At 45.2% G+C, this 25,193-nt stretch overlaps 1 protein-coding gene across 1 annotated transcript in view; it reads right to left on the minus strand.

The window, feature by feature from the left end:
- LOC138287249 (rab9 effector protein with kelch motifs-like) overlaps positions 1-25,193 on the minus strand; it is a 392,655-nt gene that overhangs the window by 39,954 nt on the left and 327,508 nt on the right. The window contains exon 17 of the mRNA XM_069227612.1: positions 6,810-6,894. Coding sequence (XP_069083713.1) covers positions 6,810-6,894 — 85 coding nt within the window. The remainder of the gene's footprint in view (positions 1-6,809; positions 6,895-25,193) is intronic.

The raw sequence follows: 25,193 nt of genomic DNA on the forward strand, positions 1-25,193 counted from the left end.
ACGTGGACACAACATATTTTTTCACAGAAAACAGAGGTGTTTTTTGCAAGGTGCCTACCTGTGGTGTTTGGCCTGTAGCTCAGCCGGCCCCAGGGGGGGGGGGCAGAAATGGCCTAAAATAAATTTGCCCCCCCAACACCCACCCCCCCCCGGGAGCGACCCTTGCCTACGGGGTCGCTCCCCCTGCGTGACATTGGCGCCAAAAAACAAATCCCCGGTGCCTAGTGGTTTCTGCCCCCTTGGGGGCAGATTGACCTAAAATTGGCCAATCTGCCCCCAGGGGGGCAGAAATGGTCTAAATACAATTTGCCCCCCCAGGGGAGCGACCCTTGCCTGATGGGTCGCTCCCCATCTCTAAAAAAAGAAACAACAAAAAAAAAAACACAAAAAAAAAATTGCCCTGGCGCCTAGAGTGTTCTGCCCCCCCCCCGGGGGCAGTTCGGCCTAATAATAGGTCGATCTGTCCCCCGGGGGGGCAGAAATGGCCTAAAATAAATTTGCCCCCCCAACCCCCACCCCCCGCCCCCCGGGAGCGACCCTTGCCTACGGGGTCGCTCCCCCTGCGTGACATTGGCGCCAAAAAACAAATCCCCGGTGCCTAGTGGTTTCTGCCCCCTTGGGGGCAGATTGACCTAAAATCGGCCAATCTGCCCCCAGGGGGGCAGAAATGGTCTAAATACAATTTGCCCCCCAGGGGAGCGACCCTTGCCTGATGGGTCGCTCCCCATCTCTAAAAAAAAAGAAAGAACAAAAAAAAAAACACAAAAAAAAATTTTGCCCTGGCGCCTAGAGGTTTCTTCCCCCCCTGGGGGCAGATCGGCCTAATAATAGGCCGATCTGCCCCCAGGGGGGGCAGAAATGGCCTAAAATAAATTGCCCTCCCCCCCAGGGAGCGACCCTTGCCTAAGGGGTCGCTCCCTTTGCGTGAAATTCACGCAAAGAAAAAACTCCCTGGTGTCTAGTGGTTTCTACCCCCCTTGGGGGCAGATTGGCCTCATCAAAATAGGCCAATCTGCCCCCAAGGGAGGCAGAAATGGCCAAAATATAATTTTCCCCCAAGGGGAGCGACCCTTGCCTAAGGGGTCGCTCCCCACAAAAAAAAAAAAAATGAAACAAAAAATAAAAAAATGGTCCCTGGTGCCTAGAGGTTTCTGCCCCCCCTGGGGGCAGATCGGCCTAATAGTAGGCCGATCTGCCCCCAGGGGGGGCAGAAAAGGCCTTCCCAAAAATATGCCCCCCCTGGGAGCGACCCTTGCCCAAGGGGTCGCTCCCTTTTGTCAATAACAATAAAAATAAAAATAAATCCCTGGTGTCTAGTGGTTTCTACCCCCCTTGGGGGCAGATTGGCCTCATCAAAATAGGCCAATCTGCCCCCAAGGGGGGCAGAAATGGCCAAAATATAATTTTCCCCCAAGGGGAGCGACCCTTGCCTAAGGGGTCGCTCCCCACCTCAATAAAAAAAAATGAAACAAAAAAAAAAAATGGTCCCTGGTGCCTAGAGGTTTCTGCCCCCCTGGGAGCGACCCTTGCCCAAGGGGTCGCTCCCTTTTGTCAATTTCAATTTCAAAAAAAAAATCCCGGGTGTCTAGTGGGGTTTCAAAAGCCGGATTGCAAGCAATCCGGCTTTTGAAACCCTCGGAGGGACTTCAAAGGGAAGGAAATACTTTTCCTTCCCTTTGAAGCCCCTCCGGGCCTCCCAAGTGATTGAAAAAGAAATGCTTTTGCATTTCTTTTTCAATCGCGCTGGAAGCAGAGCTTCCAGCGCGACGAGGGAGGCCCCTGTGACACATCAGCGCGCGCGCGCGCGCTGACGTCACAGGGGGGAGTGGGGGGGGTCAGGGGTGGAAGGGGAAGGGATTCCCCGGTCAGCCCTGACCTAGGGGGGTGGGGGGGCGGCCCTCGGGAGGAGCGCTAGCGCTTCTCCCGAGGGAAGCATTCAGGACGTAATGGTTACGTCCATGGCGCCACACGGGCGCTGCCATGGACGTAACCATTACGTCCGTGGCGGGGAAGGGGTTAATGAATATTTAAAGTCTGAATTGTCACAGCTGTATGAGTGTGATGATTAGTTGTGATGGTATTGTTATTGGAAGCTCTGGGGGAGGCAATGGGTGGTGCAAGCTACAGTGGCCTTCTGACAGGGGCCCTGGCACTTCATTTTTTATAAGTTAACTAGTGCTTCAAAGCTGATCTTTTGGATCGTTATGGGCAGTTTTGTAGGAAAACAAATAATCACCCTGCACCTAGAGATGTTCCACTTCTAGCTGCATTATGTAAATGTCATCATCATGATCCTTTGTTTTTTCAGATTCTCTGAAACCAAGTTCATCTCTTGATATCGAAAGCTCAGCCAATTTGAAATTTTTGCAAACTTGCTAAGTTAGCAGAATACATTCTTCCTTTCTTCTATCAGAATTTTAAGTTGAAAGGTGTGTTGGTTTTTTCCTTAATCTGGAAGCTACGGCATGCTTTGTTTCTTCTAAAATGTATGTTTAATTACCTTACTTGGTCTTGTTTGGAATTTACTTTTTTGCAGCTTTGTGTGTTACCAGATTGGAGAATGGTCTATTAACTGGGATTCAAAGATGTTTAAAGAGATTAGTTAATAGTTTGGGAACTGTTAAAGTTAACATTTGTAAAATATAATTTTAATTGTGTTTATTTTGACCCAGTTCGTGATGTGCTCTGCAGACAGCTTCATGTTGTTATAACGTTTATACCCTTTCCACTTTACCCAGACATACAAACTGACCACACTCCCACGGCCTGTTGAAACGCTAAATCCAACTCGTCGTCCAACTTGTCATAGACGCTTTTCCCACGATAGGGCAGTAAAATTTGTTTGGTTTTCTAAATCGAACATTAAAAATTATTGGGCATTTGGTGAACATGCCGATGAAAGGACAGCAGTTAAACTAAACTGATTAGTTTTTACTTCAGTGTTTGTGATCATGATTTATGTGGAAATCTACATTTATCTGGTGAGAAAAAATATTTGGGATTATAAACTCTACATCCACATTCTGTAAATCGGTATTTGATGATTTCTTAAAGTGTAAAGTTAATTTACAATAGTAAAACAACTGACAGCCTTGCAAATATTATACCAAAATAAATGTTACGCATTGGAAGTGTTATTGGTAAATCATGTGAAAGGCAAAGGAACATCACCATATTTCATGGGGGTATACGGTAAAGGGTTAATCTGCAGGAAAAGCATATATTCCTACAGGGGAAATAGATAAGACGTGCATTTTCACATAATTTACTCAAGTAGATTTTTCACCAGCAGGGGAGCACTCCTATATACCATTGACTATTTTATATTTCAATCAATAATATTACGATTCTATGTGAATATTCAGTAAAGTCATATATGTACTCCAAATACTGCAGTTAACCTATGGGAGTAGAATTCTGGTTTTGCTATTCCTGTTTGTGAGTCTTGCCCAGTGTCTCTATCTTGTAATCCAATATTGAACATCAGCTCCTTGCTCACAAACAAGGATATAATGTGACTAGCTTTCCAGTTATGTACATACTGATTATTTTACAACCTTCTTTTTTGCATACTAATAAAAAAATGAGCCTGTAAAGCGTGGTGATTGGTTTATCATTTCTTTTCTTTAGCTAATCTGTCATATCATGTAATTGTTAATTCAGTACCATTTAATTAATTGTATAATGTGGCTGCAAAGAACATTTACGTTTCTTTGTGTTATTGGTAATCAGAGAAAGATCCATACCCCACGCTTACGGTTACCTTACTTTCTGTAATTACTGATTGCTCAAGCTTTCTGTCTAAAATTCTTTGTTCAATTTCCGAGTTTTCGTGTTTACGAAAATGATTTCGGAATTGAAACTTTTGTCCAGTCCCTTTCTATAACCACTTCAGTTGTTTTTACTGGTGGGCATTTATTTCAGAGATGTAGCATTTCTTCTGCAGAATTTCAATCTGAACCTTTGAAGGTGATTTTATAGAACTAGAACTCTCAACTGCGGATCGTGGACCTTTGTACTGTCATTTTTTAACCTAATTTATCTATAGGAAAAAGCTAGCTAAAATGTAGAGAAAGGAATTCCTTCTCAGTGGTAACAGAAATTACTCATCGCTCAGTTGTTGAGAAAATCCAAAATACTAAGGCCCATATTTATACTTTTTTAGCGCCGCATTTGCATCATTTTTGGACGCAAAAGTGGCGCAAACTTGCAAAAAACAATTGTATTTTGCAAGTTTGCGCCGCTTTTGCGTCAAAAAGCGGTGCAAATGTGGTGCTACAAAAGTATAAATATGGTCCTAAGACACTTCTGTGGGGGCAAAAAGTACATTCCTCCCTAACATCAAGGTTGCTGAAACTTCCAAATGCTTCTATGGAAATTAGTGGTTGTTGTCCGAGTCCACATTCGTTGCAGCAATGTGGTTCCAACCTGCAGTGAGAAACTTAAAAATTGCTTGCACACAATGACCCACTAAGGCAATTATATTTTTGGTTCAACACAACATTTCACAGCAAATAGCCTTAAATGTCTCAGTTAGAATAATTTAGTCACATTCCTTGAGGTTCTCCTTGCCTCTTTGGTTAGCACAACAAGCAAAGACTTGCCAACAAACCAACTATCACCACCTGGATCCCCTTCACCACCGAAGATATGCTGAAAACAATGAGGTCCATACACTCCGGGCCCCCCACGGACCCATGCCCCTACCACATTTTCAACTGAGCCTCAGAGACCATCGCCCCCAAGCTCCGCCTCACCATCAGCCTCTCACTAACTGCTGCCACCTTCCCTGACGACTGGAAACATGCCGAGATCAATGCCCTCCTCAAGAAACCCTCAGCAGACTGCACCGACCTCAAAAACCTCTGGTCCATCTCCCTAATCCCATTTCCTGTGAAAGTCATCGAAAAAGCAGTCACCAGCAAACTCGCCACATTTATAGAAGACCACAACATCCTCAACAACTCCCAATCCTGATTCAGGAAAAATCATAGCACCGAAACAGCCCTCCTGGCCGCAACAGATGACATCCGCTCCCTGCTGGACAAGGGAGAGATGACAGCACTCATCCTACTAGAGCTCTCGACGGCCTTCGACACAGTCTCCCATCACACCCTGATAAGAAGGCTCCATGATGCCGGCATCAGAGACAAGGCCCTCGACTGGATCCAATCCTTCATCTCCAGCAAAACTCAACGAGTGAGACTCGCCCCCTCCCTCGCAGACCCCACACCCACCACCTGCAGAGTGCCCCAGGGATCCTGCCTCAGCCCCACATTGTTTAACGTCTACATGGTCCCTCTAGCCACCCTCGCCAGAAGCTACGGAATCAACATCATCTCCTATGCCGACAACACTCAACTCATCCTCTCCAATGAACCCAACAAAGCCAGACACAACTTCCATGAAGGCATGGAAGCAGTCACCAAATGGATGAGAAACAGCTGCCTTCAATTCAACGCAAACAAGACAGAAGTACTCATCATTGGCCCTCAACCAACTCGTGGAACGACTCCTGGTGGCCACCCACCCTCGGAAACCCACCCACCTCCACAAGCCAGGCCTGCACACTCGGAATCATCCTGGACTCCAACCTGAGCATTAACCATCAAATCAACTCAGTCACCTCCACCTGCTTCCGCCCACTCCGCCTCCTATGCAAGTCCTTCAAGTGGATTCCCCTTGAACATAGAAAGACCGTCACACACGCCCTCACCACCAGCAGACTTGACTATGGCAGCGCACTCTAAGCCAGAATCAACAAGAAACTCATCCGCAAACTACAAAACATCCAGAACGCCGCCAACAGACTGGTCCCCGACCTAGCTCGACATTGCCACATCTCGCAACACCTGCTTACACTGCACTGGCTTCCCATAGAGAAAAGAATCTCCTTCAAGATCCTCATCCACACACACAAAGCCCTCCACAACACCGGACCAGCCTACCTGAACCAGCGACTCAACCTCCACGTACCCCACAGGACCATACGCTCAGCTCAGTTCTCTCTGGTAGAAGTACCCAGCATCAGGAAAACCAGAACAGGAGGTCGTTCCTTTTCCTACCTCGCAGCCACCTCCTGGAACGCCCTTCCTCTCCACATCAGACAAACCACATTCCTTCTCAGCTTCACAAAGGAACTGAAGCCTTGGCATTTTTAAGAACCACCTCACCGGTAAACGCTACATCTCCCCCCAGCGCCTTGAGACACAAACGGGTGAGTAGTAGTGCTAGACAAGCACTGATTGATTGATTGATCATGAGCTTGTAACGTCACTGTAAACCTTCTGTATATCCCAGAAAACCCTGAAAGACTCTAGTGTATGCAGGTAATCAAGCAGGCTATTGCTGGTACCACCCCCTATTGTAGTTCCCTTCCAGAATCCATGGCTATGCAGAATACCAAACACTGCAACCACCACTGGTTGTTCCACACCTGCGAGTTGCCTTCATCCTGCTCCTGATAAGCAATCTGGATCCCTCATTCTGGGATCTATAACCCACACTATGAGAGCCCTTCCTCTGCTACTTCATATTTCATCATGTATTATGCATACATTTTTCAATAACCAACACTATCACACCATCATTCCCTCCTAACATCGCAGAAGCCAAGATAGGAAACAGACTTACTATGTTCCATTTCAAGAAAGGTGTGCTGAGGTTCCCTCAAAGAATTTAACCATTGAAAGTATGTGCACCATTCGTTTCATTCTCCTCTCTGGACTATATTCAACAAACGCCATATACAAAGAATATGTTTTGTCCACTTCTGTGACTTATGGTGTAGTTCAGAGCTCATGCAGTACCTGTTGTTGGCACGTGTGCTGCTTGCTGTATGCTTCTTTTTCTTGCTGGAAAGCAATCTTGGCATGAATAAGCTCAGCCTTTTCACTGCAAAAAAACATTATTCAAAGAACAAAGAAAACATAATGTTATATTTTTCATTTGTTCATGCAATTAATCCTTGGAAGACATATAAAAAAATATTTAATGATGGGTATTTTCAAACAAACAAAAAATCAGAAAGAAGAAGGGCACACTGGACTGCTGGCAAATCACGATCTACCTCCATGAAGGCACAGGATCAAAACAGCAAGCTTCTTATACTTTTCCAGACAGGTTGCAACATTTTGTAACAGTGTGTTTGTAGATGTCACAAAGTATCTTACAATTCACCCATCTGTATAGAGGATGATTGATCTTGACTGAACAGTAGGTGAGTCAGAATGTTAACTTTAACTAGGCTGTGTTACTACTGATAACATTGTAGTATACCTCTTTGCTCCCTGAGAGCGGAATCTAAAGGAAATGAAAAAAGCACGATCCCACTATACTACACACTGAACAGTCATCTATCCCATCCCCAATAATTTCAGGGCAGAGGCCAGACTTCCCTCAGAAATACATCCACTTTATTGATTATACCATCAACAGTGCTCTGAATGAAGTGCCTTTAATTGTTACTTCTTATCCCTTAACCCCTTATCTGCTAGGCCTACACCACCCGCCCCAGCTTACCCCCTCGTGCTGAGCCCTTTTTTGGCTATTTGGGGTAGTTTGCGCTTAGGCTTTCAAAACTTTTTGTCCACATAAGCTATCCTTGCCAAATTTGCATCCTGTTTTCCCAACATCTTAGGGATTCCAAAGGTACCCAGACTTTGTGGTTCCCCTGGAGGAGACTAAGAAATAAGCCAAAATACAGCTACATTTTTGTTTTGTTTCAGAAAAATGGGAAAAAAAGGCTGCAGATGAAAGCATGTGGGGTTTTCCCTGAAAATGACATCAACAATGGGTTTGTGGTGCTAAAATCACCATCTTCCCAGCTTTCAGGAACAGGCAGTCTTGAATCAGAAAACCACATTTTTAAGCACAATTTTGGCATTTAACTAAGACATACCCCATTTTTACTATTTTTTGCTTTTAGCCTCCTTTCAGTTAATGACAGAAATGGGTGGGAAACCCATGGTGGATCCTGGGCAGCTAAACATTTCTGAAAAGTAGACAAAATTCTGAATTCAGCAAGGGGTCATTGTGTAGATCCTACAAGCTTTTCCTGCATAAAATAACAGCTGAAATAAAACAATATTGAAATTGAGGTGAAAACAGCCATTTTTCTCTACGTTTTACTCTGCAACGTTTTCCTGTGAATGTCATATTTTCAAAAATGATATACTGTTACATCTGCTGGACTCTTCGGGTTGCGGGGATTTATAGGGCTTGGAGCTCATCAAGAACCCTAGGTACCCAGAGCCAATAAAGGAGCTGCACCTCGCAATGGGTTTTTATTGTATCCCTTGTGTACAGCAATTCATTTAGTGAAATATAAAGAGTGAAAAATAGGTATCAAGGAGACCTTTATATTTCCAAAATGGCCACAAGATAAGGTGTTGAGAAGCAGTGGTTGTTTGCGCATCTCTGAATTCCGGGGTTCCCATACTAGCATGTGAATTACAGGACATATCTCAAATAGACATCTTTTTTACACACTGTCCTACATTTGGAAGGAAAAACTGTAGGGAAAGACAAGGGGCAATAATACTTGGTCTGCTATTCTGCGTTCCCCCAAGTCTCCCAATAAAAATGGTACCTCACTTGCGTGGGTAGGACTAATGCCCATGACAGGAAACACAACATGGACACGTCACATTTTTACATTGTCTAGCTGTGGATTTTGGCCTACAGCTCAGCTGGCACCTAGGGAAACCTGCCAAACCTGTGCATGTTTAAAAACTAGATACCTAGGGGAATCCAGGATGGGGTGACTTGTGGGGCTCTCACCAGGTTCTGTTGCCCAGAATCCTTTGCAAACCTCAAAATCTGGCAAAAAACAATTTTCCCTCAGATTTCGGTGCTGCAAAGTTTTGGAATCTGAGAGGAGTCTCAAACTTCCTTCTACCCAGCGTTCCCCCAAGTCTCCCAATAAAAATGGTACCTCACTTGTGTGGGTAAGCCTAGTGCCTGCAACAGGAAATGTCCCAACACACAACGTGGACACATCAAATTTTTACATTGAAAACTGATGTGTTTTTTCGGAAAGTGCCTATCTGTGGATTTGGTCTCTAGCTCAGCCGGTACCTAGGAAAACCTACCAAACCTGTGCGTTTTTTAAAACTAGACACCTAGGGTAACTCAGGATGGGGTAACTTGTGGCACTCTCACCAGGTTCTGCTACCCAGAATCCCATGCAAACGTCAATATTTGGCAACATAAACACTTTTTCCTCACATTTCGGTGATAGAAAGTTCTGGAATCTGAGAGGAGCCACAAATTTCCTTCTACGCAGCCCTCCCCCAAGTCTCCCGATAAAAATGGTACCTCACTTTTGTGGGAAGGCCTAGTGCCCACGACAGGAATAGATCACACAACGGTCAATGTTGGTCCTCACATGAGGGCAACTGTTGACCCTGGATGATCCATTCCTGATGCAGGCACTAGGTACAGGCACTCAAATGGGGTAGCGTTTTTATCAGGACAGGTGTGGAAACACTGGGTGGTAGGAAGTTTGTGGATCCCAGCATATTTCTGTAGTTTGTATGACAGAAATGCAAGACAAAAATTTAGTTTCTATTCAACATTTCAGCTTTGCAGGGTATTCTGGTTAAGAAATCTTTGGGGAATCCACAAAAGTCACAACTCTGCGGACTCCCCCATATGTCTAGTTTCCAGAAATGTCTGGGTTTGGTAGGTTTCCCTCTATGGCCGCCGATCCCAAGACCAAAAACGCAGGTGCCCCCCTTACAAAATCAGGCTGTTTTGTGACAGATACTTTTGATGTATCCACAATACGATGTAGGCTGTGGAATTTGGGGCTGAACTAAACTGGGGAGCTCCCAAGAGAGCGCTCTCTCTCTCTGCTTGCCGCCGCATGCACCTGCTCTCTGGGTTGGGCTAAATCGCTATAGTCCTGCTGCACATACTGTGCTTGCGAAGGGACAGTAGGACTGTCCTCATCACCTCTCTCATAATCAATGGAAGAGGAGTTATCGAATGGGACTCCTCCGACTGAAAAATCACTCCCAGAGTCTGCGCCATTGTCCTATCCCTCAAATGCTGCCTCAGTATCTGCTGTCTCAGTCTCTTATCCTACGTCAGAGCTGTCCTCTATAACCCGAGTGAGGGCTTGAGCAGCAGTCATCCAACAAGATGCCATCTCTACTACTGGCTAAACTGTCACTCTAAAACACTAGCCTATGTAGACAGTGGGTAAATTGCTGGTGGGTGTGTGTGTGAGTGATAAGTGCAACAGTAGAGGTCACCTTACCTTTGCTTCTTCCCTCAATCAGATTGTTCTTTCAAGACACTCAAAAAAGACACACTATTACTTCATCTTGTCACATACCAATCGTCACAGTCTTTAGCGCCTCTAGCGCCCAGTCCAACACTCCCAGTCCTATGACCTACTACTCATATTCCCTCACTACCACCCAGCAAAAGTGCCCTTCATCTCTCCATAGCCCCCCTGCACATACATTTCATTTGCATTATAGCGCAGGTAACGGCTGACTTTACTAATCTACTCAGTTATTTACATAAAATACAGATTTTATCTTTGCAGTAGGCATATAAACCTTCTGCGCTAATTTATGGCATCAAAACTGCCACTAGACAAAGTCAGATCCCAAGCTGGCTGCACCTGCAAGAGAACTGGTGGCGAATATATATATATATATATATATATATATATATATATATATATATTGAGAGAGAGAGAGAGAGAGAGAGAGATCACTTTTATATAAAGTGATCTCTATATATATCTATCTCTATATCTAGATATATATATAGACATCTATATATTTATATATATACATATCTATATATATATGTATATATATATATATATATATATATATATATCTACATAGATATGTCTATATATATATAAATATATATATACATATATATATTTAGGTGGAGAGCAGCTCCAGTAAGGAGCATCCTGCAACACCAGTGACACTCTAGATTTGTTCACCTCAAATATCTGCTTATCTAGCAAAGTTTTTAAGCATAGGATCAGCACAGTGCTATCCACGCCGAGCTAGATAGGGACAAAGACTTTTGCCATTTGTACAGCAAAATCTTTAAGCATAGGATTGACACAGTGTCATCCTCACCGAGCTGTAAAATGACGAAAGCTATTTACCACTCCAGGCACAGTATCACAGCTTTGGATTGGTCAAATACCATCCAAGCCAACCTGGAATGAGTAAAGCAACCCCTGACACATGTTTCGCTCTCATTAGAGCTCTTCAGAGGGGCTTAGCTTTGTCCAGACACAAGGGAGCACCCAGTATAAGTCAAAACAAGGCCCTTTCTGGGAAAGACCCCTGTCAATTTCATTAAAAACAAAACCTTAACATTTTTAAACCCCTGGGTGGCGCGATTGGGCGCCATCGCACCCCCTCCCCCCCCCCAGGGGTAAACCTACCTTTTTTTAAAAAAAATGCTCCAGGGGGGGTGGGCCCGGCCTGTTTTCTGAGGGAGCCGACCCACCCCTAATGAAATCTCTGGTGTTTAGTGGGGTTTCCTGTACCTCGATCGCAGTTGTGCTGCGATCAAGAGCCAGAAAACCAGTTCAGAATCTCCCCTTTCAAACAAGGCCTTCCCGAATGTTGGGGAGGCTGTTTGGGCCTGTTTTCCCCACTGGAGCTGGAAGCGGCCGCAAGGCCTGCTCTGGTGAAGAAAACAGATAGTGACGTCAGCGCGCTTCACGGTGTGCTGACGCCAAAAAGGGGCAGGTGGGGGGACAGAGGTAGACACAGAAGATCTTCTGTGCCTCCTGGGGTTTTTTATATAAAAAAAAATCCTCGTGTGCAATGCACCCGAGGATTTTTTAACCCCCTCCCTGGTGTTGTCCACTGGTTGTGACCCGCACCAGGGATGTAGTGCAGGCGTCGGCCAGTAGACTGAAGTTATTCATCGTACAAGTGTGGTTGACATTTCATTCTTTTGCTTCTTCAGCTTGATTGGGGATGGAAAGGAAATTGAGTGATGGTAATTATGAGGTTTTTCTAAGTTCAGCAGAATTATAAGTACCAGGGGGCCTATTTCATATATGGTGCACTTTGCCTGTTTACACCTTGGTGCACCTTCAAACAGTTGCCCCATACATGGGGCCGCGACCAAATGCAAATGCGGGAACACCCTCTGATGATAATGCTGACGCTACAAGTGCACCTGCACTATCTGTATTACAGAAGGGGCTTTACAAGCATCTGCTGCCCCTTCTCTGATACCAAAGTGCCCCAGGGGCACCCAAAGCGGACGCACATGCTCATTGAGCCCCCAGGGCACTTCAGCTAATACGGCCCAGGTAGAATTACCACACCTGATATATTCTGAGACTGAATTACTGGGCAGTAGTACTAGCAGGTAATTCTGCTCATGTGTAGTGACAACATGTCACAAGAAAATTACATAAAGGGAAAGGACAAACACAACATTAGTTTGCCAACGTGACTGTCAGTGCGGAGAAGAACTATCTGATTACACTACTGAGTCATTTTAGCCATCTAGATGAAGCATCCTTTATTTCTGGAGGCTAACCTTAAGTAGTACATCTCCTGAAAACCGTTTTACGATATATACAGTCCTTAGCTCCCAGAAGTTGCCCACTCCTGCAAATAAATCAACTGTCTACCATTGCCTCTCAGTCCCTGAGAAAGTTCACAGTCAGTGAGTCTGAAATGCAGAACCTTGCAGAGAGATCCTGGAAGAGAAGATCTGGCTGATAGTTGTTTGCTGCGTGGATGCCAATACTAGTGGTAGATTGTTGTTCAACATGTAAATGTATAATGCTGCAGTCCCAAGACGCAACTTGAACCAGTCGATGTGCAGGTGAACGGGCGTTAACCTTTGTAATGTTATTTTCTGGTGTTCATGAAGTGTGTTGGAATATGTACCACTTCAAGTGTTTGTTTGGTACATGAATGTTGGTGCGTGTGTTTATACTTTGTGATTAGGTGCTTGCATGAACTTGTAGGGTTGTGGGGGGTGAGGGCTGGAAGAGGACTGTGGATGAATGACCTCTCTCCTCCTATTTTCCACACACCTGACAAAGACAGGGTTTTTTTCACGTACAATTTTATTGCATGTGGTACCTCATCCATATTTACAGCATGGTAATTGTGCAATCTATGCAATCATGTGAAATACTACATATGGTAAAACTGCATGCAAAAATGTGGAATTGGGCAGAGCAAAATTAACACATCAACTCATGTGGTGAATCTGCTCTGCAAAACATGTAAATGTGGTCTCAATAATGAACATTATGGACCACATTGACAAAACCGGGAAACGGCTTCTAAGACTACTCGCTAGTCACAAATATGAACTTTGCCAAACATAGAAATGAGGATAAAAGCAGACCTGTGTTACTAAAGTAAACAGAAGAACTGCAAATCTATGTGAAGTACAGACTATAGGCCACAAACATAACAGAATCATCTAATGCAGAATTACTACATCTCTTAGGATTTGCATCAATGGAAATAGCCCAACAACAGTATGTCTCCTATTCTGCAGCACCCTAAATTAGCTTGCCAGTGTTTTTGGGGTGTTCAGTGGTCTTTGGTTACACAGGCATGAGTCAATCTTCTGGGTGTACCTGGTTCTCTTGGGCTATGGACACCTCTTAAGGTGGACGTTGTTCTTGAGAATGTCAGCATCTCAAGGCTGCTGGTTTCCTTTTCTTGTAGGTTTTGCCACTCCTTCTGGTTGTGGTCCCCACCCACATTTGTATCCAGTGAAAAACAAAATCATATTTCATGACTTGTAATTATTTCACGTAAAGTTCAAACTGTAGCAGTCTGTAGTGTCGTGCCAGTGACGCAACTGGTCACGGGACACTACCAATGAGGGCATTCCAGGAGGGTTGGGAGGGATTGCCCAGTTTCCCCCTGCTCTGCTTTGTAGTTAGATCTTGCCCCAGGGTCACGTAAGCAAGTGTTTAAATAAAGGCGTGGAAGGTGGGTCAGGGGGAAGCGTGTAGTGTAAGCAAAGGCTAAGGTCGGCAATCGCATCCTCCTGCCTGCTGTACCACAATTCAAACTGACCTGTGTATGCGTCATTCTTTACAGTGCACACCAATCGGCAACCGCCGACACTACAGCAGTCATCAAAAGGAAAATATTTGTATGGTCTGTCTACACACAGTGGCAACTGTCTTGAAAACGCTTACACGATCTATCCTAAAGTAGGTCCTCCTCAACTATTGCTTGTTGTAAATCCTTCATGAACTGAGCTACTCACAATAATCAGTCATTTTCTAATAGATTAATTATGATGGTGAATCATAACGTATATGGCGTTTTTACTCTTTACCGATCTAAGGCCATATCATTGGTAGATTAGTTACATGCGTCTGTGTAAGAAATGACAATCATTGCTGAGTGAGATGTCCATCTCCGAAGACACTGTCACAGCCCTTGAGCACACTGGTCTTCCATCAAGCTGTTATACTGCGAAGCACATGTGGTTTTCCAGTAGACACAATTTGACCCCACTCCACATATAACTTATCGGAGGGTGGCTGAATTGTGGCTCCACAAAAGCATGACTTGCTCAGGCATCAATTGCCACGTAGCCTGTACCTGTGTCACAATGAAATACAAAATGTGACTGTCTCCCAAGTTCCATGGCAAATCAAGGTCCAGTAATAAGCTATTGGAGATACCAATATAGTCCCTACACATTAGCAATCCAAAGAGTGTTATTCTACAAGGTGCAAGCATAAATCCGGAGACACCGCCATGCCCTCGGCCCCATGTGCCCTCAGAATTTCACCCAGTCAGTACTCATTTTTTATCAATACATCTTGTACACATTATGAGATTGTTTGTGTCTGTGTTTGCATATGTCTCAGTTAGGACAACTGGAATTATGCAACAGGGAAGGACCAAAACATGAAAAAGGTCTGACTAAATTTTAGGGCAAGAAAAGGGAAACTATGTGCTGTAATGCAGCACAATTTGTTATAGCATTACTTCATTATTTTTTATTTGTATGCATGGGTATTCTGTCTGGGCAAAGACTGTCCCTCATTAGTACCAGTTCATCAACTAAATACAGGGATAAACAACTGAAAGCAGTGGCGTAACGAAACTTGAGGGAGACCCTCTGCAAAGTACCTGGAGGGGGCCCCTTCTCCCCAGACCCAGTCAGGGGGTTGCAGCCCATGCACAGTGTTCTGTGTTGAAGGGGCTCCCTGGAGGTCAGGCCCCCCTGCACTATGGGGGCTGCAGGGGCCTTTGTTACACCACTGACTGAAAGATGACGAGTCAACCTTTGCAGAAGGCATCCACTATCCGGTAATACACATCGCCACATTTTACTTGTCATCTGATTAAGCTAGAAACATTTTTTTTTTTTAAATATGCAGATTATACAGCGAATGATAGATTATGTAGCAAATGTGGCTGATTCATAATTATGCACACACAGTGGCCACAGAATTGCATAATTCTAAGGGCCCTGGTCAGTGTACATGTGAGAGAGAGAATGTATCAAATTAGCCCCTTTTTCTCAGGTCACCCATGGAATCGGGCGAAAGGCTTCTCCACCTCCCTCCACATATGGGGTCCATCTCTGACATGACGAGGCCTGCCTCTTGCATAATGGTAGTAATTTTTGGCACAAAATGGACATCCATGACTCAATGGTGCCGACCCCTAAATAATGCTGGCAATAACATAAAGGTTGTTAGTCTTGACACACTGCAGTCATTCTTACTATCATGTCATCCACTTCTGACATAGCTCTAAGCCTTATATAATGGTGGCAATTCTTGGAATATTTTGGGCATCTATGGCATGATGGTTCCCCCACCTGCCATAGTTTTGTCACTAACATAATTGTGTAATTGCTGACATAATGTGAGCGTCTATGTTAGAATGGCAACTGTTTTAGTTAATTGTGGCCCTAACAAAATAGTGGTAATTATTGGTATCTTGTGAGCATCCTTGATATGCTGGGGTGCACTGCTGACATAATAATGGCCATGGCATCACTGAAGATGTTCTTGATATATGGTGTCATACATTTGTGTGCACTGCTAGAAACATTCAATTAAAGACACTGATGGTGGGTTGAAGAACAAGGTACTTATCTTTGGTAATGCATTATCTGGTATAGACTCTAGCTGCAGTTTCCTTACCTTTAGAATTCCGTGGTGTCAGCTTGTCATCCCGAACTTTTGCAAAGCAATATCCTTGCGAGTGGCATAGTCGGCATCATTGTAGCGTCTGTGACATCAAGTACGTATGTAAGTTACTTTTCCACGAACTTCCACGCCAGAAGCGCAGAGCCATGAAAAGAACCAAAAGTTTATCTGTGTCAAAAAATTAGGGCCCTTAAAGGGACAATCCCTAGCCCTAGCAGAAGTGTCCGTTGAGTGGGGAGGCATGGGTGAGTGTAAGGAATCTGCATCCAGATAGAGGCTATACCAGATAATGCGTTAGCGAAGGTAAGCAACTTGCTCATATGATAGAGACTGCTAGCTGCAGATTCCTTACCTTTAGAATAGTACCCAAGCCATAACCTCTTGCCGGTGGGCTGCAGATAGATCTTCTCACACTAAAAAATCCTGCAGGACCGAATGGGCAAAGTGCCCATCTCGGCTGACCAGATTGTCCAGGCAGTAATCTCTAGAGAATGTGTGCAAGGACACTCACGTCTCTGTCTGACAGATGTCCAGGACTGGAACACCCTTTGCTAACGCAATGGAAGCTGCCTTGCCCCTGGTGAAATGAGCTCTTAAGCCCTCAGGGGGCTGCTTCTTGGCCAGCACATAGCAGATCTTAATGCAGAGAATAACCTAGGGCGAAATGATTCGCTTCTGCACTGCCGGACCTTTCTTTGCTCTTACATACCCCACAAAGAGTTGGTCATCCACACAGAACTCTTTTGTGTGGTCAAGGTAGAAACACAATGCTCTTTTTGGGTCCAGCCGGTGGAGGCTCTCCTCTTCCTTAGAGGGATGCAGTGAAGCAAAGAAGGTGTGCAGGCTGATGTTCTGTCCCAGATGAAATGGGGTCACCACCTTGGAGAGGAAAGAGGCACAAGTTCAAAGTACCACCTTGTCCGGGAACATGGTCAGATATGGCGGCTTAGATGAGAGAGCCTGCATCTCACTCACCCTCCTGGCAGATGTTATTGCCACTGAGAAGGCTGTCTTGATGATGAGCAACCGGAGGGGACAGTTGTGTAAGGGCTAAAAGGGAGCACATATGAGCAAAGTGAGGACCAGATTTAAGTTCCACTGAGGCATGACAAAGGACATAGGAGGATAAATATGTACAAGCCCTTTAGGAAATCTATTTACAATTGGAGATTTGAATAACAAAGGGTGATCAGTTAGCCGAAGGCTCGCCGATAAGGCGGAAAGACACCCTTTGTGAGTGCCCAAATGCAGAGCCTTGCTGGGCAAGGTATAAGACAAAGAGAATAATGTCATAGACAGAAGCAGAAAGAGGCTCAATAAATCTTTCTGTACAATGATATACAAAACATTTCCTAATGGCAGGCGTATACCGTCTTCGTGGAGAAACGTCTGGCAGCCAAAATAACTTTACAGGCTTTGGGAGGAAGGTCGAAGGCTGTCAACTGCTGCCGCTCAATGCACTCATGAAGGTGCAGAGTTGACAGAACCATCCTCTTCAGCTGCGACAGAAGAGCTTTCCGAAGGGGCAGCCTGATTAGAGGATTGATGCTCATTTTCAGAAGCTCAGGATACCAAACTCTCCATGCCCAGTCCAGAGCAAACAGGATTACTTGGGCCCTACTGTTCTTGATCTTCTTGAGAACTCTTGGTAGAAGTGGTAAGGACAGAAAGAAGTACAGGAGGCTGAGCTCCACTTGTGATGAAAAACATCACAGAGTGGGTACCACTTTGGAAACTCCAACATGCAATACTGCTGACATTGACCGTTCTCTTCGGAGGCGAACAGATATAACCAAGGCTCTCCTCATTGATGAAAGAGTCCTTGTGCAACCTCCGGATGGACCACCACTCATGATCCTCTAGACATCGACGGCTGAGTTTGCCTGCCCTGATTTTCAGAGAACCTGCCAGATGTTGAACCACCAGGGTTATGTCCTGCTGTTCCAGCCATGTCCAGAGATGCAAGGCTTCTTGACAAAGGGTCCACAACCCCACACTGTCCTACTTGTTGCAGTACCACATTGCAATGGTGTTGTCTGTGAACACCTACACCACCTTCACTTTGACAACAGGAAGAAATGCTTTCAAAGCCAGTCGGATCACCCAGAGCTTCAGTAAGTTGATATGGAGTCCGGATTCCGCCATAGACCAGAGGGCTCTGATCTCCACCTCTCCCAGATGGCCACCCCATCCCAGAAGTGACACATCTGTCACTATTGTAAAATCTGATTGGGGAAGGAAGAGGAGTCAGCCTCTTACCCAATTGGGGTTTATTAACCACCACTGCAGATCTTTTGCAGTTTCCTCCGAGATCTGAACTCTGTTGGTGAGATTTCCTTAGTGCTGTCCCCACTGGAACTTCAGGTCCCACTGCAGAGCCCTCATAGGCCATCTGGCATTTAATAGGAAATCCAGGATACAGGCCAAAACATCAGAATCATAACCTGAATGTCCTGGACTCGCTGCTCGGGAGGATAGGCCTGAAATAACACTGTGTCCAGAACAGCTCCGATGAAAGGGAGCATCTGAGAGGGATCAGGTGTGACTTGGGCACGTTTACAGTGAACCCTAATGAATTCAGGAGGCTCACCATAGTCTGAAGGTGGATGACAACAGCCTGGGGTGAAAGACCCTTCAACAACCAGTCGTTGAAGTAGGGGAAGACTGAAACCCCTAGCTTGCGCAGATGAGCTGCGACCACCGCCATTACCTTGGTGATGTTGTTGAGGCTGAAGGGAAGCACAGTAAACTGAAGGTGCTCGTGGCCCACCTTGAACCTGTGGGCAGGCAGGATGGGGATATGGAAATACGCATCCTGCAAGTCCAAGGCTACCATCTAGCCTCCATGGTCTAGGGCAGATAAGACCTGAGCCAGAGTGAGCATTTTGAATTTCTCCTTTTTGAGGAAGAGATTTACATCCTGCAAATCCAGAATAGGGCCCCTGTTCTTTTTGGGTATCAGAAAGTAGTGGGAATAACAACCACTGCCTACTTATGATTTCGGGGCCCTTTATATGGCTCTCTTGGCAAAGAGAGCTGCAACTTCCTCACGGAGCAAAACCAAGTGATTCTCCATCAGCCGTTCTTTTGAGGGAGGCACTGTGGGATGGAAAGACTGGAAGGGAGGGAATAGTCCTTTTGTATGATCTGCAAGACCCATTTGTCCGATGTTATGCACTGCCAGTGAGGGAGATGAAATGGAATCCTCCCTCCAACTGGACATCCATGGTATCGCAGAATCACACTTGGATGCTGTGGAGGTGGGGGGACTGTGTGGTGGATGACTTCTGGCCAGACACTCTGTGTCAGAAGGCACCACAACCGCATCCCCGCACAAGATGGTGGCCTAGCAGGGGACAGTGGCTGGTCTGAGGATGGCGGGGTTGTAGGAAGTTGACTCTCTATGTATTATACCAAAATGAGGTATGGTGTTTACAGAGTTTTGGTGTTCCCCAGAGGCTTAGCTGAGGCTAACGTAGATAATACTAATGCTCTCTTTTATGGTAGCATGGTCGAGCAGTTAGGCTGATCAGAGGGTAGTGCAAAGAATTTGTTGTACACACACAGTCAAGAAATGAGGCACACTCTCAATGACTAACTCCAGGCCAATTGTTTTTATGTAGCAAAAATATATATTGTTACTTTATTTTCAGAACCAGAAGATCTTTGTTGCAGGTAAGTACAATTGGAGATAGGTATCACGCATATGTATCAAATGTACTTTGTTTGTTTTTTGCAGATAAAGCAGTTTACAAGTGATTAACACTGTCACGGTTTTCAATGGGCTTACCGTCGAAGTTGAGAAGAGTTGGGGAACGACCCCGGTTCCGGCAGGTTCTGCTCTGGCCGAGGTTGGGGCGACCCCTTCCGGTAGCCACGGTGCTGTTTGACAATAGCAAGCCACTACAGTCCGTGCCCTCCAGAAGGAGTCCCAGAGGAAAAACCCCAGTAGGGTAAAAAACCTCCAACGGGAACTCCCTGAAACAAAAGGAGGACACCAAGGCGTTAGAGTTGAAGATCCGGAGTACAGGAAGACTGGAAATGAAGACAGGTCAGAAAAATACTGGATTCGCAGGAAGAAACCAGTCAGAGCATGACTACCACCAAGGAGTGTTGCAACGCAATGAACAAGCAGCTGAATTCCCCTTATATACCTCTAGGCCGGAAGTAGGAAACAGGAAGTAGAAACACCACCATCTTGGATTGGGGAAAAGAGTATAATAGTGAATCAGGTACATGCGTCCAAACAAAGAAAAACAATGCATGCTGGGAAGAGAGGAAGTGGGCAGCATGCTGGGAAAGGAAAAGGCAGGCATAAAAACACCTCCATGTGCAAGGGTTCGGCTTTTGCCTGGAGACATTGGTAAGTGGTGAGCAGATGATAAATTCATTGGTACAGGAAGACTTGATGTAAAGCGCACTAAATGCGCTATGCGCGGTCAGGCCTGAAACCCACTCGGGGTCTCAAGCCCTGCCGCGTCTGCCTTTGCGGCAGAACTTAAAGAAAGGGGCGCGGCGAGTGCCGCGACCCCTGACCAGGCCCCCTGAACTCCCCGCGGCTTGCGCGCAAGCCACGGCTTCTCCCGCGGCCTGTGTGCCAGCCGCGGCCTCTCCCGAGGCTCGCACACAGACCGCGCCATGAAGGGAATGCCGCACTGCGGCGACCCGAGCACGCGGCCGCGGCGTGACAAACACTTTTCAATTTCAAAAGTTGACACAGCGGAATTTCTCGTAGGAGTCAATAGAGTCCTGGGGGGGAGGTTTTAGCACATTTAACAAGTAAGTACATGACTTATGATCCCAGTCTTCGGGGGTTAGGATGACCACAGGTCAAAGTTTAGGCTGACCCAAAAGGTGCACCACCAGCAACAAGGGGCAGAGGTCAAAGTTGGCATTAGGTTTGCAATGGAATCCTATGAGGACTGGGGGGTGCTCGGTAGAAAGCAGATTGCAGGTAAGTACCCGTGGTTTCAGGACACAGGCCTGGGGGGTTTAGGTCAGCACGGGGTGTCTACAGGTTCACACCAAACACACCCCCTCAATGGCACAAGGATGGCCGGGTGCAGGGTGCAAACACAGAACTGGGCGGCAAATGCTTTTCAATAGGGGAACCCGGGGTGACAAAAGATGCTGCAGGCTGGGTCCAGTGGGTCAGCTCAAGGAATCCAAAGGCAGGATAGTGAGGAGAGGGTCCTGCTGGATTTGCCATCAAAAGTTGGGCCTGGTCTGGGGGGGTGGGAATGGTTGGAATCCCCACTAGCTGGAGTGCCCAGGGGCACTGTAACAGGAGCCTTAGTCTTTGAGGCTCACCACCAAGTGCTGCAGTTCCTGCTGGGGGGAGGTGTGAAGCACCTTCACCCAGAGCAGGCTTTGTTTCTGTCACAAGAGAGCAAAAAGGCTCTCAACTCCTGGGGTCAGAAACGTGTCTGTTAGTGGCAGACTGGCACAGACTGGTAAGTCCTGCACTAAAGGATTGGGTAAAATACAGGGGGCATCCCTGAAGATGCCCTCTGTAGGCATTTTATAATAAATCCAACACTGGCATCAGTGTGGGTTTATTGTGCTGTGTGCTGCCAAACTTCCCTGTCTTCAGTGAAGCCATCATGGAGCTGTGGAGTTTGTAATGACAAGCTCACAGCCCATTTACTCAGTGTGGCGACACTGAACTAACAATGTCTAAAAATGGATTTAGACACTGTAGAGACATATTGCTCATGCAACTATGCCCTCACCTGTGGTATACTGCACCCTGCCTTAGGACTGTAAGGCCTGCTAGAGGGATGACTTACCTATGCCACAGGCAGTGGTTTGTGGGCATGGCACCCTGAGAGAGATGCCATGTCAGCTTTACCTTTTTCTCCCCACCAACACACACATTCTGCAAAGGCAGTGTGCATGTGTTTGGTGAGGGGTCCCTTAGGGTGGCCCTTAGGGATCCTCCCTGGTCACAGAGCCCTTGGAACCACTGGTACCTTTTACAAAGGTCTTAGCTGTGTGCCAGGAGTGTGCCAATTGTGCAAACAGTGGTACAGTTTAAGGAAAGAACACTGGTGCTGCAGCCTAGCTGGGAGGATCCCAGCACACTCTCAGTCAAGTTAGCATCAATACCAGGCAAAAAGTGGGGGAGTAACCAAGCCAAGAGAGACACTTTCCTACAGTGGTGCGCACCCCTTCCAAGGCTGAGTCCCAAGATGGGTGACAACACTTCCGTGTTGAAGTGTTGGTAGCCAATCAGATCTCAGCACAAGATTAGGAGGGTTCACAAAGCCTTCACGTCCTTATACATACAAATTTGGATTTTCTTTAATTTCTGTAAAACTGCTGGATGGATTTACACAAAGTAACAAAGAGGGCGCTTTCTGAACAAGTCCTACTTTTCTGCCAAATTTGGTGTTATCCCATCCAGTGGTTCAGGCGCTAATGCTCTTCAAAATCCCTATGGAAAAATGCATGGGAAAAAGCGTTTTGGGCCCCCCCTCTTTTCCTGGACCCCCCCCTTGAGAGATCACCCTGCTTTAGATAAACGCTGAAGTGAGCATTGTATTTTAGTGGAATATTTTGTGAAGTTTCATCAAATGGCACCAAAGTTATTAGCAAATCAAAAAAAAATCTTTCCTATAGAAACTAGGACCTAACTATAACTACCTACTGACGACTGCCACTAGGTGATATCTATATATCTATAGCTATCTATATAAGGCGGTGTTGTCTAGCGGGACGTGTGTGACAGATTGTTAAGCTGGTGTAGCTCCACAAGAACTGTAATTTATGGCATTTGAAAACATTAAAAGCCAAGGTTGCTATAGTGGCAGTGAACTCCGGCACTGTAATAACATTGCGCAGCGCATATGGAATGCTGCTTAATGCCCGTAATACCTATTTACATGGTGGGAGATAAGGACCTGGTGTGAGCGAATTGAACTGTCCGAAGTTCTGATCTGGTGACAGACAGTAATCTTCTTTGGAGTTTGAAAGAAGTATAAGACAACCGGTCTGGAACTTTAGAGATGGCAGACAGACAGACAAAGCGAAGATTGGAAGCAGAGGCCCATTTTGTGAGAAATCAGTGCAAGTGGGAAGTACGAAGCATTCTGTGGGGGAGTAAACATCTGCACAATTGATAAAGGAATTAGAAAAAGCAGGGAAAACAGAAGTCAAAGAATGGTGGGAAATGACCTCACTTACAGAGCATAAGAGAATGCCCAGAGAACTAAGGATAATGTTACTTCCCACTTTTGAGGACATGGATGAAGATTTAACGACTGAATGGTGTAAGAATACTGAGGAGTGTTCAGCGAATCTGATGAAAACATTAATTAAACATCTGAAAAGGAAAATGGAGCTGCAGTCGGCTAGAATTGAGTTTGTAAGGGATCTAGAGAAAAATAGGGAAGATCAAAATGTAAAGGAACAATTGGAAAGAATGGAGAAACGATATCAATAAGAGGCGGAGATCATGGAGAGGAAGACACATAAGTTTATGAGAGATAAATTCAATTGTCTATATAGCAGAGTATATACTTTTGCTAATAAGTTCGATAACTTGCGGGTGAAAGAAAGAATGGAACTGTCAACTAATGGAACACTGTGTGAAAGTGAACTTAGCTCAGATCCAGGACTGAGTGCTGATGAATCCCATGGTGATAAAGGGGGTTTTCAGAAAGAGCTTTGCCTTCTACGCATGAACAAGTGACAAGGAAGGAGAGGTAGAGCACAATGGGAAACTGAAAAAGGCAATGCAGGTCAAGGGGAGGGCAAGAGGAAGAGGACGGGGTTGAAACAGGGGACGGATGAGAGGTATTGGAGGGCATGATGGAATCCATGCCCCATCCCTAGTTGTGAACATTTCATCCATAGTTTTAACACCTAACCAGGAGCGAATACTAAATCTGGGTTTGGCCTTATGTCCCACTGTTGCCCCAGACTTCACAGATACTTGAAAAGAAATCTATAAATATGTTCGGAAGATGAAATTATATAAATACCACCAAACTAAATCAAAGAGGATGACATCGGAAATGGATTCTGCTGTAGTTCCCTCCAAGTTGAAGATAGCAAATATTATGGGTATATTGGACATCCATGAGCTAGCGGACGTGGACTCTCAGCCGCAATCTGGAACATGTGACTGTGATGTGGCAGTGAGAGAAGTGGGCACAGGGGGAACATTAGGCTGTGAGTCTGCAGAGAAAGGTGTCCTTGTATCTAAAACCTAAAACGAGATTCTCAAAGTGATGGGTTTTGTGACACATTGTACAATGGGTGGTGGATTAAAAAACGAAAACTAAATTGTGTCCACAATTTCCTCCTGGCAACAGGGTTGATTTGTTTCATGAATTGGTGGTTGATGAGCTGGATGATTTGCGGAGGAAATGGCCTAATAAAAGGATAAGAAAAAATAAAAGTATTTTTTCACAAAAGGATTGGAGGGACCTTGTATTTTTAAAGAATAACCCCTCATTCATAATTAAACCATTGGGCAAAGTGGGAAATATTGTCATTGTGGATATGGATATGTATCTCATGGAACCCAAGAGACAGTTGAATAATATGAAGCATTATGAATATCTCATTTGGAATCCCTCCAAAGAAATGGAAACAGAATATCATCTGAAGTTAAAGCAATGGCATGAACATGACTTATTAGAGGGGATGAGTATCAATATGTAAGGGTGGAGCATGCAAAGATGGCAACTATGTATTTCCTCCCCAAGATTCACAAAAATGTAGAGGTGGCACCTATTGTGAGCTCAATTGGGTCTTTGCTGGAAAATACTTCACAATATTTAGATCTACACTTCCAGTATTTTGTAACTGGATTGCCATCTTATTTGAAAGACCCAAGTGACTTTTTATGAAAGTTGGATCAGATCCCATGGAAGAATGAATAGATCATGGTGACATTAGATGTTGAATCTTGTACCTTCTCAGGGACAGACCCATAGAACAGTTGGAGCATACACAGATGATCACTGATATGCTTGTTTATTGTCTGTCCCATAATTTGTTAATTTTTGATAACAAGTAT

This window comes from Pleurodeles waltl, chromosome 1_1, assembly GCF_031143425.1.
Source record: "Pleurodeles waltl isolate 20211129_DDA chromosome 1_1, aPleWal1.hap1.20221129, whole genome shotgun sequence".
Lineage (NCBI taxonomy): Eukaryota > Metazoa > Chordata > Amphibia > Caudata > Salamandridae > Pleurodeles > Pleurodeles waltl.